This window comes from Acanthochromis polyacanthus, chromosome 6 (assembly GCF_021347895.1).
Source record: "Acanthochromis polyacanthus isolate Apoly-LR-REF ecotype Palm Island chromosome 6, KAUST_Apoly_ChrSc, whole genome shotgun sequence".
NCBI classification, from domain to species: domain Eukaryota; kingdom Metazoa; phylum Chordata; class Actinopteri; family Pomacentridae; genus Acanthochromis; species Acanthochromis polyacanthus.
In genome coordinates this window covers 6,463,411-6,482,421 of record NC_067118.1, presented here as the reverse complement: position 1 = coordinate 6,482,421, position 19,011 = coordinate 6,463,411, and the positions used below count along the sequence as shown (strand labels likewise).

Here is a 19,011-nt window from a genome sequence, read left to right as displayed (position 1 = left end):
GCGACGGTCGGGTGGCCGTGAGAAAGACAGTAGGCTGTATAGTTATCTCCCAGATCTGGTGTGATCCTAAAACTATACAAACTACTACCTCATCCCACAGCGCCCACAGTCCTCCAGGGTCCAAAAGCAGTGACGGATTCACAGTTTAGAGGGTTAAAAACGGATTAACGCGCAGCTGCTGGACGGCTGATTGTCTCAGAGCGACGATAACTTTAATAACTTTATTTACACGTAGTGGCCTTAAGAACAGCATTAACAAAGAGCTTAGACAGTTAAAACATCAAGCAAGACAGCAGTCAGTTAAAATAAAGAGGAAAAATTACAATAAATTAAATGAATAATTAGCACACAAATCAAACGAGGGAGGTAGGCAGTTTGAAAATTAAAGAATAAGAAAGAGGGTTAAAATTAAAAGTCAAAAAACAGAGACGGCATCACAGCAAAGAAGCAGGCAGCTAAAATTAAAAATAAAACCAGAGAACATCTAAATAAACAGAAATAATACAGAACAAAACACTAAAACTGAATAAAGCTAAAAGTAAACCTCACATAAAAGCAAAAGTCTAGAAAAGTTGTTTTTAAGAAGTGATTTAAAAGAAGTTAGAGACTCTAAAAACCTGATCAGGAGAGATGAAGGGAGTTTAATAAATCCAGACTTTCTTTGTGGCGACAAAACCTAAAACCAGATTTTCTTCATCAGGCTCTGAACAAGCTCAGATAGAACATTTTTCCCCCTGATATAACGGAGAAATGTGAAGAATATCTTTAAGAAAGTAAAACCACCGTTACTGCTAATGATGAAGAGAGAAATGCAGGTTGATAACAGTTCATATATTTACTTTACAGCTGTTTATTTCTAACATGACGGCTGCTAATCAGGTTTGATATGTTCACTGCAGACATTCATCTTTTGACAATCTCATGTCCTTCCGTGTTTTTAGCACCGATGTGGACGAAACTCACATTTCTAGTGACTGTTCAGCAACAATATAGACAAAGAATGACTCCACAGCGCTGAGAATCAAAGTAGAATTCCTGCTTTTTACTTTTCAGTTTGTTTTTTTGGAGGATTTGACACTGATTTTTATGTTGCTCTAATATTTATTTGTTTTTTATTTGTTCATTTTCTCTCGCTTTCTTGTTGTTTTTTGTTTTAGTCAACAAAAAGTAAAAAAAAAAAGGTAGAGAAAATGATCCTAAAACGTCTAAAACCAAAGATATTTAGTCTGCAGAGACACGAATCAGAAAGAGATTCACCTTGGAGAAGAATCTTTTAAGTACTTACTGAAATTTTATTCCTGAAGGTTTTGCAAATTTTCTGAATTTTGGGTATTTTTTTTCACACCGAAACAATATTTTTTGGTGCCCGTAAATGAAGACAACACGAGGGTTTAAACAAATTTAACAGGAAATCAAGATTTCCCTTCATTTTCTCCGTCATCAGTTTAATGCATGCAGGTCAAACATTAGGATGCATTCAGGCTGCATTGCTGCAGCTGCACATCTGTCCACACATCTGTCCAGTGGTTTTACTAAATAATTAATGAAGCTTTCTGAGCAACAGGTTTACAGATGTATTAGATTAGAATCAGGACTGCTGGGAGGGCGGTGCCTCTAACTCCTAACCTCTGAGCTCAACCTCCTCCAAAGCTGGTTAGCCCTGCAGCATCAGTTGCCATGGTGATGCAGCAGGTTAAAGAGAGCTCTGACATCATGTTAAACATACCTGCTAACACGCTATTCCTGCTCCTTCAGCTCAGTGTTTCTGGAACAGACCTTAGGAAACGATGAAGCCTGATCCTCTGGAGCTCCAACCACAAACCTGAGGAGCAGCAAAAATAGACAGTAGAGAAGCAGCAGGTGATCAGAAACGTTCAGCTAATTACCCACCACAGACCAGTAAGAGGCTCCGCTAACGTTTTAGCTTCTACCCTAAAATCAGGAGAGGCTCGCAGGCTAACTGGGACTACCTGAGCCCGTGGAGCTAGTTATCGTTAGCTGCTCATCTGGAGGTGAATTAGCTCCTGTTAGCGCCACAGAGATGTCATTAATGAGATTGACAGTTAAAAGCAGCTCCACCAGTCACCAGGTATGTAGCTCAGCTAGCGGCTAGCTGCTACTAGCTAGCTGGAATTGGCGCTCATCCGGCTGCTTCACATCCGCCGCCCCGCGCACCGTCCGGCTGCCGCGGCCGTCCGTGACGCTGAACTCGGCGTTTTTTCCGCAGCTCGTCTCCGGTTCCGGTTCCAGACAACCGCAGTGGTTCCCCTTTCAGCCTCCTCCAGCCCAGGTGGCTCCTCGGTTCATCCTCGCCATCTTTCCCATCTTTCCGAGCGGAGCGGGTCCAGCGCTGAGGGCATACCCAAGTATCGCGAGATGGAGGAAGCGCGACTCAACGAGATTTTGCGTGGAGGCTGCAGAGGTGGAAAATACAGCCGAGAACTTTAAAAAATAAAAAACCTGATGTTTAACCTTTCAATATAATAATAATAATTATTATTATTATTAATAATAATAATAATAATAATAACATGAAGAAGAAGAAGGACTATTCCTCTTATTATTTTTAATAAGAACTACTAGTTTTTTATATTAAATGATAAAAGCTATAATAACAATATTATCGCTTTGATAATCACTTTTTTCTTTCTTGCATATCTGCATGAGTAGATACAGTAGACATTGATAATAATTATTTTATGATAATAGAGACAAAAATACAAATTCAAACTTATTTTTAACCTGATGTTTACCCTTTTAAAATAACACTATTATTTTATATTATAATACCGATAATAATAATAACAATAATTATTGTTATAAATGTTAACATTATTATTCTGAATAATAATTATGATGAATAATAATTATTATTATTTTGATAATATATTATTTTATTTATAAATAGTTTGATCATAATTTATTTCATTTTCACATTTGCTGTAGTAGATAAAACATACAATAACATTATAAATATTAATATTATTATCAACAATTATTAAAACAAAAAAAATATTATTGTTATCTGCCGTATCTACTACAGCAGATGTACTAGAATGAAACAAATGATGATCAAAGCCTTTCTTCAGTATTCTGTGCATTTTGTTCTAAAACTGATTTAACGTTTGGCCGTCATTCATTTTCCTTTAAAACTGCTGAGGGAATAACATTTGTCTGTCAAGTTACTCAAAACTAGAAATGCTGAAATAAGAATAATTCTTGTTATTTTTCGGCTATATTTCAACTTTTTAAATGTTTATTTTTATTGAAACAGATTCCTCAACGCTGGAATTATCTTTTTTTTATCTTCTTTTTTTAACTTTATGAAACCTTTATCTACTTTATACTGCAATTTACTGTTGACTCATAACACTAGTTTTTATTTATCTTAAAACACAATACAACTGGCAACACTTTTTAATCTTTATGTTTCTGCTTTTCGTATTTAGAAATAATTTATTAATCGTAGAGGGCAAAGAGTTTCGTTTCCACCTTCATGAATATAGATAAATCAGCAAGAATATGCAGAAAATGTAACTTCAAGGGGACACAAGCCAGTGTCTTATTGTGCCGGTCCCAAGCCCGGATAAATACAGAGGGTTGTGTCAGGAAGGGCATACAAATCAATCATGCGAATCAAATGTATGACTTCCATACCGGATCGGTCAAGGCCCGGGTTAACAGCGACCGCCATCAGTGCTGTCGACCTACAGGGTGCCGGTGGAAAATGGACGACTGTTGGTCAAAGAAGGAGGGGAGGAAGGTGTGTTCGTAGGAAGAGAGAGAGAAGTGGAACACCGAGAGTCTAGGACTGAGAGTAGGGACTTTGAATGTTGGAACTATGACAGGAAAAGGTAGAGAGCTGGTTGACATGATGCAGAGGAGGAAGGTGGACATACTGTGTGTCCAGGAGACCAGGTGGAAAGGTAGTAAAGCTAGAAGTTTAGGAGCAGGGTTCAAGTTGTTCTATCATGGTGTGTAGATAGGAAGAGAAATGGAGTAGGAGTTATCTTGAAGGAGGAGTTTGTTAGGAATGTCCTGGAGGTAAAAAGAGTGTCAGATCGAGTGGTGAGCCTGAAGCTAGAAATGGAAGGTGTGATGTTCAATGCTGTTAGTGGGTATGCTCCACAGGTAGGATGTGAGCTGGAGGAGAAGCAGAAATTCTGGTTGGACCTTGATGAAGTGATGCAGAGCATCCCGAGAAGTGAGAGAGTTGTCATTGGTGCAGACTTCAATGGACATGTTGGTGCAGGAAACGGAGATGATGAGGAGGTCATGGGCAGGTTTGGTATCCAGGAGAGGAACGCAGGACAGATGGTGGTTGACTTTACAAAAAGGATGGAAATGGCTGTAGTGAATACTTTCTTCCAGAAGAGGCAGGAACATAGGGTGACCTATAAGAGTGGAGGTAGGAGCACACAGGTAGACTACATCTTGTGTAGACGGTGTAATCTGAAGGAGATCAGTGACTGCAAAGTAGTGGTAGATGAGAGTGTAGCCAAACAGCATAGGATGGTGGTGTGTAGGATGACCCTGGTGGTGAAGAAGATGAAGAGGGCAAAGGCAGAACAGAGGACCAAATGGTGGAAGCTGAAAAAGGAAGAGTGTTGTATGACTTTTAGGAAAGAGTTGAAACAGGATTTGGATGGTCAGGAGGTGCTTCCAGATGACTGGACAACTACAGCAAATGTGATCAGGGAGACAGGTCGGAGAGTACTTGGTGTGTCATCTGGAAGGAAAGGAGATAAGGAGACTTGGTGGTGGAATGAGGAGGTGCAGGAGGGGATCCAGAGAAAGAGGTTAGCTAAGAAGAAGTGGGACACAGAGGACTGAAGAGAGTGGACAGGAGTACAGGGAGATGCAGCGTAAGGTGAAAGTAGAGGTGGCAAAGGCCAAACAAGGGGCTTACGATGACTTGTATGCTAGGTTGGACAGTAAGGAGGGACAGACTGACCTGTATAGGTTGGCAAGGCAGAGAGACAGAGATGGGAAGGACGTACAGCAGGTTAGGGTGATTAAGGATAAGGATGGAAGTGTGCTGACAGGTCCCAGTAGTGTGATGGGAAGATGGAAAGAGTACTTTGAAGAGTTGATGAATGAGGAAAATGAGAGAGAACGAAGAGTAGAAGAGGTGACTGTTGTGGACCAGGAAGTAGCAAAGAGTAAGGATGAAGTGAGGAGGGCATTGAAGAGGATGAAGAGTGGAAAGGCACTTGGTCCTGATGATATACCTGTGGTATATGGAAGTGTCTCGGAGAGGTAGCAGTAGAGTTTCTGACTGGGTTGTTCAACAGGATCTTAGTGAGAAGATGCCCGAGGAATGGAGGAGAAGTGTGCTGGTGCCCATCTTTAGGAACAAGGGAGATGTGCAGAGTTGTGGCAACTACAGAGGAATAAAGCTGATGAGCCACACGATGAAGCTATGGGAAAGAGTAGTTGAAGCTAGACTAAGGGCAGAGGTGAACATCTGTGAGCAGTAGTATGGTTTCATGCCAAGAAAGAGTACAACAGATGCAATATTTGCTTTGAGGATGTTGATAGAGAAGTACAGAGAAGCTCAGAAGGAGCTGCATTGTGTCTTTGTAGATCTGGAGAAAGCTTATGACAGGGTGCCCAGAGAGGAACTGTGGTTTTGTATGAGGAAGTCTGGAGTGGCAGAGAAGTACGTTAGAGTGGTGCAGGACATGTATGAGGACTGTAAGACAGTGGTGAGGTGTGCTGTTGGTGTGACAGAGGAGTTCAAGGTGGAGGTGGGAGTACATCAGGGATCAGCTCTGAGCCCCTTCTTGTTCGCTATGGTGATGGACAGGATGACAGACAAGGTTAGACAGGAGTCTCCATGGACTATGATGTTTGCAGATGACATTGTGATCTGTGGTGAGAGCAGGGAACAGGTGGAGGAGAAGCTAGAGGCGTGGAGGTTTGCCCTGGAAAGGAGAGGAATGAAGGTTAGCTGCAGCAAGATGGAGTATCTGTGTGTGAATGAGAGGGACCCAAGTGGAAGAGTGAGGTTACAGGGAGAAGAGATCAAGAAGGCGGAGGATTTTAAGTACTTAGGGTCAACAGTCCAGAGCAATGGAAAGTGTGGAAAAGAGGTGAAGAAGCGTGTACAGGCAGGCTGCAACGGCTGGAAAAAAATGTGTCAAGTATGATGTGTGATAGAAGAGTTTCAGCTAAAATGAAAGGAAAGGTTTACAAAACTGTGGTGAGACCAGCCATGTTGTTTGGTCTGGAGACAGTGTCCCTGAGGAAAAGACAGGAGGCAGAGCTGGAGGTAGCAGAACTGAAGATGCTGAGGTTCTCTTTGGGAGTGACCAGGATGGATAGGATCAGGAATGAGTACATCAGAGGGACAGCACATGTTAGAGGCTTTGGAGATAAAGTCAGAGAGGCCAGACTGAGATGGTTCGGACATGTCCAGAGGAGAGAGAGTGAATATATTGGTAGAAGGATGCTGAGTTTCCCACTGCCAGGCAGGAGGCCTAGAGGAAGACCAAAGAGGAGGTTTATGGATGTGGTTAAAGAGGACATGAAGGTGTGAGAGAAGAGGATGCAGCAGACTGGGTTAGATGGAGGCAATTGATTCGCTGTGGCGACCCCTTGAAGGGAAAAGCCGAAAGGAAAAGAAGAAGCAGCAAGAATGTGCAGAAAATAAAAATAAACAAGAAAAAAATAAAATGTCTGATGAATAATGTGCAAATGTTAAAAGTGCTGTGCAAGTACTTGGCAATAAATCCTTCCTGAATTTCTCACCTTATTTTTTCTTCCAGTAAAATTTAGACATTATTTTCTTTATTTTTCTAAAATGCAACACGTGTAATCTACTGGATATTCTAGGACATGAATTAAGTATTAATCCATCTAAATGATTGAACTCTGATGTAGTAAAGAGACATTAAAGATTGTAAAAAAAACATTATTTTTGTCTTAACTTTAGTTAAAAAACGGCAATTTTTTTTCTCCCCCCCCCTTTGGGGAGGATTTGTTTCCAGTTTTTATGCTAAGCTACACCAAGCTAAGCTAAGCAGCTGCAGATGTGAAAGCAGTCTGTTGAAAATTAGCCGTTAAAATTCCCACAATTATGCATTAAATTCAGATTATTCCAGCCTTTCTTTATCACTATAATTGCAGTTATTCGACCCGTCTACGAATCTCCAAAATGACGACACCGGACACAGCGGATCCTTTTTTTACTAAAAGAATAAATTTTATTTCAGCACTGTAAGTCATTTCCCAACCAGTACAAACATGACTGCCATCTTTGTCTCTTTCTGAACCTTTCCTCCCCTCCCTCTGTGAGATCAGACCACCAACAGCCAGACAAATTTAAAATAAAAAACAAAAAAGAGAAAAAAAAACAAACAAAAAAAGAGCTTTCTTTTTCTCACCCTTCCACAAACCGTCTGGTGCTTCCATAATGCTAACAATGATGACAAATTATACCAACCATAATTATAACAGCAATAATGATGATGATAATATTTCTATAACAACAGTATTATGGATAAATTTTAACCCTTTTTTTTCGTTGCACAGGTAGTTTTTTTATTGGTGGTTCTGATGCTTTCGGGGGTAACATGTTGCTGAGGAGAAAAACGGCCCACAGTGATGAACCTGACGGGGACTTGGCCACTAGGGGGCGGTGGGGCTGGAGGAGGTGTTTGGGGGCTTTTTACTGGAGCTTGGAGGGCTGTTGAGGGGGGGAGTGGCAGTGTAGAGAGAGACAGACAGAAATTAGGGTCCTTTAATGGGACATAAACGCTGTGAGAGTCCCGGTAACGGATCAGGACGCAACCGCTGACTCCTTCCTCCACATTCTGTACGACAGACAATAATACTGCTTCACTTCTACAATACTAAACGCTTCACTCGTGTTCTGGGGCTTCTGTCGAGCTCTTCGGAGATGCTCCCGTGTTTGTGGGCGGCGAGGTGGGAAGCTTTTAACGGTTCATAGAGGAGGGATTCTCCTCAAGACGCTTCGACCGAGACCGTTTGTCGTCAACTAATAAAAGTGACTTGTGTGCTCTCGATGTCAAATTAACAACTTTTAGTCTTAATTTCCTCAATAATTTGATTGTTTGGTGCAAAAAGAACGTCTACAAACCACTCGTTTTTGTCCGAGCAACAGATTTTCAGTTTAAAGTCATATAAGAAAAAGAAAACAGAGCTGCAACTTAGAATTATCCTCATTACTGATTATTATTTTGGCATAAAGTGTCAGAAAACAACCGGTTTGTTTAATTCAATCAACAGTCAAAAATCAATGAATCCTTACTGCCATTTAGAGCTTAACTTTAATTCAACAGTCAAACATATTAAATGAAATTTCCACATTTGAGAAGCTGGAATCTGAAAATTTTCAATATTTTTTTTTCCAATCAATCGACGAATTCTTACAGCTCTATAGATGAAAACCAGATCTTAGGAAATCACTGAAGCAGTCATTAAAGGTTTATTTTTATTGTCTTCTAAATAATTCTTAATTGATCTGTTGGGCAGGATTTGTTTCCAGTTTTTAAGCTATGCTAAGCTAACCAGCCACAGCTTTATATTTACTTTAAGCAGTCCGTTGATTTTCTCTTCTTTTATTATTTTGATTAATTCTCATTTAATTATTTTCTCAATTTAAACAGGGCAGCCAGATTTAGTTTTCTCTTTGGACAGGATTTGTTTTGAGTTTTTATGCTAAGCTATGCTAAGTTAAGGTAACCAGCTGCAGCTTTGTATTTATTTTAAGGAGTTTGTTGATTTTTCTCATCTATCTTATTGTCTTCTGCATAATTATTTATTAGTCTGTTTTCTCAGTTTAAATAGGGCAGACAGATTTAAATTTCTCTTGGTCAGATTTTGTTTCTGGTTTTTATGCTAAGCTACGCTAAGCAAAGCAGCTGCAGATGTGAAAGCAGTCTGTTGTTTTCTCTTCTTTTCCCAGTTTTAAACATTACAGAAGCTGAAGAGCTTAACTATCTGCAGGATTAACTTCAATTTTTAGCTGTTTGTTGATGAATTTGGTTTCCCAAAATGTCTTGTTTGATCCGAAATCCAAAAACTTTCAGTTTATTTCCCAAAAAGGAGGTAAAAACTCAGAAAATAACACATTTTAAAAAGCTGAAATCTGAGAATTTGGACTTTTTATCTCAAACTGATTGTGAAAATAGTTGACAACAGTTGAATCCCATCGGTCTCAGATTTGCGTCTTGAGGAAAATTCAGCGAGCCTCAACGAGCCTCACGCCCACGTTTAGTATGAAGAGACTCGGTCAGTCCGAGTTGGGAGTTAAAGGCAAGTTTGAGAGCACAATGGTAACACGTAAAAAAAACGCTAGAGGGGGCTGAAGCCCTGGCGGTGTGGACGAGTGCAGCGGTTCCACCTAAATTCAGTCAACGAGGAACCGAGCGACGACGACAAACATGAACCCAAACTACTCGTCAGCTCGCTCGCTGTCCCTGTCTGTCTCCACGACAACCACAGTGTCAAAAACAACAAAAAGAATCAACTAAAAACACCGTTACCTCACAGACTCGTCAGATAAATCACACGTGCTGTAATGTGGTTATATATGGGATCATCGGGGCGAACCGTCGGCGGGGCTTTGAGGAGGAACTACGGGGTTTTTTCCGGAGGAGGGGGACGCCGGGTGTAACTTTGGTTCTCAGGTGTTGACGAGAGATGCTTCGCTGCTTTGTGCAAGAGTTCAGCTTCGATCGAGTAAAAGAAAAACTCGTTATCGGGGGATATTACGAGAATCAAACATAGTGCAGACGACGATTTTCAATTCGAAAAAACGGGCAATATTTACTTACGTACATAATAAACGGTGAAGTGGTCTAAAGATGCCATATAAAATACAGGTAAGGAAACTGGCAATCGTTACAGTTCAAATCTCTAGGTTGGCTAAGCGTATTTCAGTACTAACTGAAGCAATGGTAGAAGGATTAGATTAGAAGATGTAATAACATTAAAAATAGTAAGAAAAAACACATTTGCACAATTGAATAAAACAGTTTTTGATTTTTTTTTTGTCTTGAAATTTTTTTTATCCACTCTGGCTAGATACATACAGAAACTGATTATCAACGTTAATATAACCTTTACTGTTAGTCGGGTTTGATTAAAGGGGGCGGGGCAGCCCGAAGAGAGAAGAGAAAAAACGGCCAATAGAAACGGTCCTAAAGGGCTAGAGGCAGAGAGGGAGAACTGAAGTACAGGACGGGTGAGGAGGGGAAACCTGTGTGTCCATATATATGTTGTGGTGGTGTTGTGTTTCTGTGTTTGTGTGGCATGGAAAAGAAGTGAATGACGGGAGGAGAGGCGAGAGAAAGTGTTGTAGCGGTGTGTGTGTGTGTGTGTGTGTCGTAGGGGGAGGGTTAGGGTAACAAGCATAAAAATCACTGATCAAATACCTATCGAACTAAAACAGACAAGGACAAAAGAGGGACACTAACATCATGTGTTGTGTTGACTTTTTTTCCATACTAGCTACTGTGTAACTCAGGATTTTAACATCTATGTGTGTGTTTGTGTGAGTGGATGACGTGTGTTTTAAATCCGTCCATGGAACTGACAGTCAGTAGAAAGTGTTACCAAATGATCTCCGATGAACTGACGACCACACTCCACTGGGAACTGCACAAAATCACTTCAGCACGAAAGCAGAGAGAATGCTGCTGGTAACAAATGCAACTGATTCCTGTCTGTGTGTGTGTCTAGTGTGTGTTTCTGCGTATATGTGTGTGTGTGTGTGTGTGTGTAACTGTTATCTGGCGAGCGAATCGAGAGAGGGCATCGTATACCAGATCACACTCTGGCTCGCCGCAGAAAAAAGCCTTCTTCTAACAACGTACGGCTGCGATACACATATTTGTACTAATGTCAAAAGTTGAAAGCAGTTAAGTATATGACTCCTAGTAAATCTAGACTTAGTATCTCGGCCAGTGGAGCTATATTCTCTAGCCTAGTCTTGGTGTCTGTGTTTTACAGTCCTGTGTTAAGCCCCGACGCTGCGACCTACTCTTAACCTAGAAACACCTACAGCACTCGTACGCGCATTACTCCCTACCACGTAAACGGCTAACAAGTCCCAGCCTCTGATTTCGTTTGGTGTTGGTGTAAGAGACGGCGGCGGCCCGGCGCTGGTGGGCGTAGGCCTACGCTCACGGCCGGGTCAGCGGTCAGCGTGTCACTGTAATGGTTGAGTTCAGAACAGAGGGGATGTCTGACGAGACTACATTAACACTTACATTTATAGTCAGGGTTTGTTTTCCTTCACAACGGCGTTTAGTCGGAGCTTTCCCATGTCAATTTTCTGTGGCACACGATAGAGCACAAGTCATCAACATAGTAAGAAAATAAGGTGCTTCTTGTTGACTTGCCTTTTTCTCTGTTTTCCTTTCACATATAATGAGTTCATTTCAACCTCTCGGTAAGTTTATAGAGATTCCAATGTTCGTGGCCAGCATCTCTCAGGCAGTATCTATGGCTCTACTGCGTCTACGTCTGCAGCTGTGCTACCAGTAATCGGTTAGAAAGTACATACGTGTGTTTCCATTGTCAGATGAGACCTACTGTGGGGGACACATTTCATTCTCTACAAACATAAGTGCTCTAATAAAACATTTCAGTATCTTAGAAGTCTCAGATTATGAGCGGCACTCTCAGGTCCGCGAGGCCTTCCTCTCGGTCATGTGATCCGGCCGTGAAGTCTCTGCCGTGTGGGCGGAGCTTCAGGGCAGGGAAGTGCTTCCTGCTGGTCTAAAGTGACACACCGGAGCTCTGCGGGGCAACAGCTCTCGGTGTTTGGGCAATCGTAACGACAACAGCTGCTCGACCTCCACTCGGGGGTGGAGGGTCTTTGAGGCTTTGCTGCCACACCCCTTTTACATCAGTGGCTGCCTCAGGCGGCGAGCCGTATAAAAATACACTTTGGAAATAAGTTTTTAGAAATCTGAAATGATTCCCAGGAGGCCCTGATGAGAACCATCAAGACTCCTTTTGGCTTCATTGCAAAGTTCCTGGCAGAACGTGAGTCCGGTCTGGAGGAACTCTGCCTGGCAGCAGCCGCCAAACCTCTCCGTTCTTTTATCTGTTCCTGGGCAGCATCGTTCTTTACTTTTTGGCCTTAACTCAAGAAGGTGCCTCAAAGTTTCTTGTTTCTTTATCACCGGGTAGAGGACTGTCCAGTGTGGTTTAACATTTTTAAAACAAAGTGCTTCTTTGTCTGAAACCACTCTGTTCACATTCTGACGTCTCTCGAATAGATCTCTCCTTTAAATGTAGTTCTACATGTCATAATGATATTCTCAGGCGCGGGGACACCCCTCACAGACTGTCAATTCAACTGTAACGGGGCTTCTAATTCGTTATATTTAAATACAACATTAAGTGCTTCTGTCCGGGGAAAATACAATCAAAGCTTTGGGACAAAGGGACGCAGAGGATGGGACAGTAATATAAAAATGCACTTTTTTGAGGAGCGGGTAAAATCTTGCATACTTTAGGGCTTAAGGTGCATAAACTCATGGGGTCTCTTAGCACAGCTAAGCACTAGGCTATGCTACATAGGTCAAAGTAAGATAGCACACTAATACCATGGTGGTGCAGAGGTGCTCCAGTGATAGAAAACCAATCAGTCTCTAAAGGGGTTTGCTGCTAGCACGTATGCTAATGCTGTGGTTAGCGGGTCGCACTCTGAACACCTCTCAGCTCATGTAAGACAAAACTCTCACGAGATGGCTATGGCAACAACAAACCACATCAACACACGACGACCGACCATGGCGACCGGGCCTAGCTGCTGTAACCATGGAAACCACATCCAATCTGTCACCGTTACCACAAGCTTAACATCTGTGTGCAGAGATTCAAACAATGGGACCATTATAAACACAAAATAAGAAATTCAAACTGTACAGACCCCCTGTAAGAGAGGGGGCGGGGCTTGATTGGGTGGTGGTCGTGATGGGGGCGGGGCTTCAAGCTTATCTTGCTCTGAGTGCGGGAGGGAGGCTTTTAGGATTTTTTGAGGGGTGGGGCGCTTACATGGAGAAACCCTCTCTTCAAAAACAATGTAAAACCACATGAGAAAACTAAAAAGGGAGTAACAGCTAGCTGACGGATCCCACGGAGCAGCGGGCAGACGAGGCGGCGCCTCGCTGCTCCGTGGGATCGAGTGCACAGCTAGCGGACAGGGCTACAAAAACAGGGAAAGGCAGTCGAACACAGATAACTCTCTCAGAGCAGCGCGTCCCGGGCAGGACGCCGTTACTCCTCCTTCTGTAGCGCTCCGTCTGACGGGCAGTCGTCAAGGCAACAGGGGCCTCCACTTCTACCCCCTCTGATTGGTTGTCTCTGCTGGCTAAGGCACACGGATTGGCTGGGCCAGGGGGGCCAGCTCCAAGGCTGGCCGATGGCGGAGGCTGCCGAGCTGCCGTTCAGCTGCTGGGTCGCAACTTCTGGCGTGGAGCCCGCCTCCTCTGAGGGCTTTGGGGGACTGCTGGATGGGGGGACGACGACATCTGGGGGAGGACAGCAAGAATTACGACGGAACAGTAGGGAGGTTTACAGATATGAGTGTAAAGTAGTGGTATGACACGATTAAAAAATAATCTAATTGATTAGAGTTTTGTAATAAATAAATTAATTTCATTTTTTGCCAGATAGCGATATCTGACACAATAGCAAAGTTTTTAAATACAATTACATTTTGGTTGACGACTGAATGGATGAATAGCTATATGCGTGAATTTTAACAAAAATGTTTGTTTTCATTTCTATTTATCTGCATTTTTCATGTCTACTACATTTACAGATTACTGCAAACTCGAAGTGTAATTATAGTGATTACAGTGTTCCCTCGTCTGTCGTGGGGTTTAGGTTACAAAGTCGCGACCTTATATTTACATATATACATTTTAAGGCTTTCTATACCCTCCCCACACTCTTATAAACCTTACAAACCACCACAGAGCAACACTGTGAGCAGCGATCAGACTTCGATGTGAAATGGACAAGGCGAGATGCTGAACGCTGCTAAATATGGGAGACGGAGGAACACTGATGCAACGGTCGCTGAGCCAATCAGAGCCTAGTGCTGTACGCGGACGCCATTTATTTCCATTTAATATTCTTTGTTTAATTCTTATTCTTTTTTGATTTTTTTATATTGTCTCAATTTTTTTGCTTATTTTACTGGCAAAAATAATTAAAATAGATAAATAAAAAATCCCGCAATATCAAATTGGATTTACACAACTTAAAATCTGTGCTACAGTGAGACCCGCGAAAATTAAACTGTGATATGGTGATACACGACTGTATATTCAACATTTTAAGACTTTTTTTAAACTCAAGAAACTTTCTATGTCTTAAAAAAGTGGTCTATTATGGATGGCTACACCATTAGCTTGGTACCAGGACTGTCGTAGCTACCGATGCTAACAGCAACATGTTTTACATTGAGGTGATCAGAAAACTCTTTGTTGTATAATTTGAACACAAGAATGCTTTAAATCTAAGCTGCCATCAGGAAGATTTTCAAAAGGAAACTTTGCTCTCAACAAGCCCAATGTGTTCTCGTCTTCCTTCACTGTTTACCAAACAGACTTTAGGTTCATTAGCACCACCTACTGGGCTGGAGTGTTCATCTGTGTTACCGATGTGCCAACAAATTAGGAAACTGAGAAAGGTGCGTTTTTAATGCGTTTTTTACGCGTTATTTTTTCTGTAATTAACTAATCAAATTAACGCATTAAAGTCCCAGCCCTTGTGTAAAAGTGTGTTTTTTTCTGTTCATGCCTTACCTGTGTTCTGTGGCAGCTGCTTTTTCCCTCCCCTGACTTTCGCTGGAATCTCTTTACCCCTTCTGAAAAACACAGGAAGACATTTAAGATAAGCTTCGTTATCTCATGAGTGCAACATGTAAGAATGTAGTGCCAAAAATAGAAAAAATAAACCCAGTTCTAGAATAACAGCACTGCACAGATTCTTTTTATACTGAGAGAGAAAGAGGACTCTATTTAAATGAAACAACAAAGTGAAATATTGTGATTTTAAGCTTCAATTTGATTTAGTTTTCCTGACAGGGGGGTGCTCTGAGGTGAAAATCTGTTTTGATTTGGGGTTCAAAGGGTTAAAATTGTCAATTATACAGTAAAGTTGAACCTAAATGTGCCCATATTATTATTCACTCGGTGAATAATATTCAACACTGACTGTTTTTGCTGCTAAAAATGACCAAAGTCAGATTTGCTGACACCAGAGGCAGTGAATTTTCAGCTTCCAACTCTGAATAAATGCAGTGTAACAGAGCAAAAGCTTCATACTTTTGTGTTGGAGCAGATTTAATCATTTTTTTCTTCTTTGTCAAACTTGATGCCTACATTACCCATGATGCACTTTGATCACAACAGGTGTGTTGCGGCGCTAGCAGCAACTAATGTCACAGAAGCTCACACCTGCATGTTTTTCTTGTTTCTTCCAGAAGCAGCTGACTTTAACGAGCAAAATTCAAAGCTTTACTGTCAATTCTTCACTACATACATGATGTACTAAGGACCGAAACTACGCTACTCTCTCTTGTGTAACAGCAGACATGAAATAAACACTTGGAAAGGTCCTGAGATAAAACATACAAAATACATTTAGAAATATAAGGTACAAATAAGATTTAAAAATGCAAAAACTAAGTAAACTAAGCAAGAATCAGGCAAACTAAGAACAAAGGAAGCCCAACTAGAACTAAGCAAGGACTAAGAAAAGCAGAACTGAGCGAAATGTGACCATGAGATAAAGTGGCATTCATCTTCCATAAAGTTATTTTTTACAGAAATAATTGAAAAATAAAGGTCAAAATCCAGTTTATATTGTGCATAAAGGCAGCTCGCTTTGTACATTACACAAATTAGCCATTTTAATAACAGTCCTTATCTTACTATGTTGAAATGCTGATGTCAAAACAAGTTAGTGCATCATTTTTATTGCAGGGGCACCATCACTGCATTCCGGGCTTAGCACTGCCTAAAATAACCGTATATCTTTTAACCAATCACAAACAAGCCAGCGTTTTTTTCCCCCTTTGCCAGACTTATAGGGTACAGCTGTGTAGATGCATCTGAAACCATGAAATACTACATTTCCCATAATGCTGGTCTCTCAGGATGGTCCCTATCTGCTCCTCCAGTTTGTAAACATCTTAAACTAAGCTGAGAAAACATCGCTATAATAGAACCATAGCGATGTTTTCAGTTTTGAAAATCCCCCTCCACAGAACAGACACCATGATATTCAACGTTTCTACAGGCAGAATATGACTCTTCATGATGAGTTAAATGAACTTCATGTGTCAAACTGGTATGGCACTTTGTCATGAGCTTGATATATTATTTCTGTTACCTTCAATAATTGCACTAGGAAAGAAATGTTAACGCAGTGATTTTGGCTAAAAGAAGCTCAGAGTTCAGCGCTCGATTTAAGGCCGAGAGTCCGGTCGCCCAAATGACATTTTTGGGCCACCAACATACATCAATTTAGACATTTTTAGGAGCCAAAAATCAACTTTTAGTGGCCAAAAAATCAATCCGCTGGGCAAAGTGTGCCTTAAAACCCCCACGGCCGTGACAAGTCACCCACGAATGAGCAGCGCATTGTCCGGAGCTCCTAGCGGGCGACTGGGATGTTGACAGCCGGAACAGGTACGGTTTGTCCCGGGCAGATGAGCAGCGAGGAGCGGCAGGTGTTAGCCGAGCAGCTAGCGGGGGATAGCTAGCCAGCCGGGGAGTCTGAGCAGTCTGTGACCGGGGAGAGCAGCTGGCAGACCCGCCGAGTTAAAAATGACAGCTCCGGTGACTTGGTGCTTTCCGTTCGCGGTGCTCAGGCTCAGTTGGTGCTGTCCTCCGGATGCCGCCACACATTCTGGGCTGGTTCTGGATCCGACGGAGTCCGCGAGATGTTAACGACGTTAACATCAGCGACAATAAAGTGTTCAAATTTTTAATTAAATCGGCGGAAATCCGCGGATCCGCGGAAAATTGCCATCCCTGAAACTTGAATTTGGAGGGCAGTAGCCCAAATCAAAATATTTGGGCCCCTAACCAGCGTGTTTTTGTCATTTTTGGTCGCCAAAATCGTTTTTTAGTCGCAAATGGTGACCTGGCGACCGTCTAAATCGAGCGCTGGAGTTGTGAGCATGACTCTTCCTGTACATTTATAACCACACAGAGAGTACTGGAGGATGAAAGACTAGAAGTCCAAACTGAATGTATTACAGCAGGAAGAAGATGGTGGTGCTCACCCTTTCCCTGCTCCCACTGACACCACCTGCATGTTGAAGCCCCCTCTCCCACGGACTGGTTTGTTCCCAGCCCACTGGCCCACCACCATGCCAGCGATCTCCAGCTTCCCTCCCTGAGGGGGGATGGACTGGATGCCTGAAAAAGAAAAATCTACAGTTGGAATAAACCGTGTCCACATTACATTCTACCTGTGCACAGTGTGGTTAACATTCATCTTTACAGTACTGCTTTTAGAGGTAGTATTGACAGAAATGTGCTGTATTATTTACTGTTCTGTAGTAAGAAGAAACTGAGCGATGCCACCACCTGTAGTGATCGATTGGTTTGGTCAAAATGCTCCAATTCGATCACATTTTCATTGGAGATAAATAGAGAAAAGTTCTACATCAGTAATCTCTCAGGATTATTCCATTATTTTGGCTGCAGGAGGAACAGACTATCTGTGGACACCCCCATATTATAACAACTGTGGACTCACCCACACAAAAGCAGACGGTTAGCTCTAACTTATATATTATTTACTTAATAGCATTCATTTGTGTGTTTTCTCTGTATAATTCAATTTCAGCACATTTTCATCTTCGAGTTTATTCTAATCTGTATAAATTCTATTGTGTGCATCTTCGACATTATGCCAAGGAGAAAGCAGAAAATGTTTGTGTATTTCAAATCACAAAAATGCTAATAGTTATTTTTATTATTCCATTTCGAAGAGCTTCCATCGTCATCTAGTTTTTGTTAGATGTCAGAAGCGTCTTCTTCTCTGTGGGACAATAGTTTAAAGAATTCTGCAATTTAGCCAACACTTTTATCCAAAGCTCTGAGAGTAGATGCAACACAAGCAAGGATCCAAAACAACCTGGATAATAAATATTTAGCTTGTGCATAAAGACAGCCCTGATTTGTACTTTCGGTAAATTAGCCATTTTAATAACAGTTCTTATCCTACTATGTTGAAATGCTGATGCCAAAACAAGTTCCTGCATCATTTATATTACAGGGGCACCATCACTGCATCCCGGGCTTAGCGCTACATCTTTAAGCGCCATAAAACCACAGAATGTTTAACAATCTGTCTCTTTAGAATAAATACTGACTGGTTTCAAAACTCTATTCTACACATTTAAAATCTGCTCAGCATCAGTCTGTGGTTTCATATCAGCACACAGATGGAAACTAAAAGGTGTAAATGTGCTTCCAGGTGTCCTTAAAGAACCAACGGATGGCAGGAAGGCGTCTCTACCTGGGAAGGCTCTGGGTCTGTGCTGTGCCGGGTGATGAGGATGATGAGGGTGATGATGAGGAGGCATGCCGCCCATCGGACGAGGCGGGTACAGGGGAGGCATGGGGTAGAAAGGGGGCACCATGGCGGGAGGCAGGAAGGCAGGAGGCGGCAGAGGAGGGGGAGGAGGAGGAGGGCGGGACAGGTTGATGCCCTCCAGGATGGCCTGACGCATCTTCTCCACCTTGGACACCAGCTCCTCCTGCAGAGAACACAGAAAACCGACTGAATGGATCACATCTTCTCTTTTCTGAGCCCTTATTTTAGAAGAGTCCCTAAATCAAGGTTCTGAAATGCTTTTAGTCAGCAGCATTGCGGTATTAAAAGCTCTTTTCAGACATAAAGCGCTTAAAATTAACCCGATAACAAGTATAAGAAGAAAAGCACTCATAGCTCAGAACTCCACCAAGGCTGTTCAGTCGTCGTATGATTTGAAGTTAA

At 41.9% G+C, this 19,011-nt stretch overlaps 1 protein-coding gene across 1 annotated transcript in view; it reads right to left on the bottom strand.

Moving 5' to 3' along the window:
- Window positions 1–7,185: 7,185 nt before the first annotated feature.
- Window positions 7,186–19,011, bottom strand: part of fam120c (family with sequence similarity 120C) — a 60,572-nt gene continuing 48,746 nt past the window's right edge. The window contains 7 exon segments of the mRNA XM_022217880.2: window positions 7,186–13,316; window positions 13,319–13,366; window positions 13,369–13,398; window positions 13,401–13,514; window positions 14,799–14,860; window positions 17,288–17,423; window positions 18,532–18,772. Of these exon segments, the coding sequence (XP_022073572.2) occupies window positions 13,261–13,316; window positions 13,319–13,366; window positions 13,369–13,398; window positions 13,401–13,514; window positions 14,799–14,860; window positions 17,288–17,423; window positions 18,532–18,772 (687 nt within the window). The 3' untranslated portion in view covers window positions 7,186–13,260.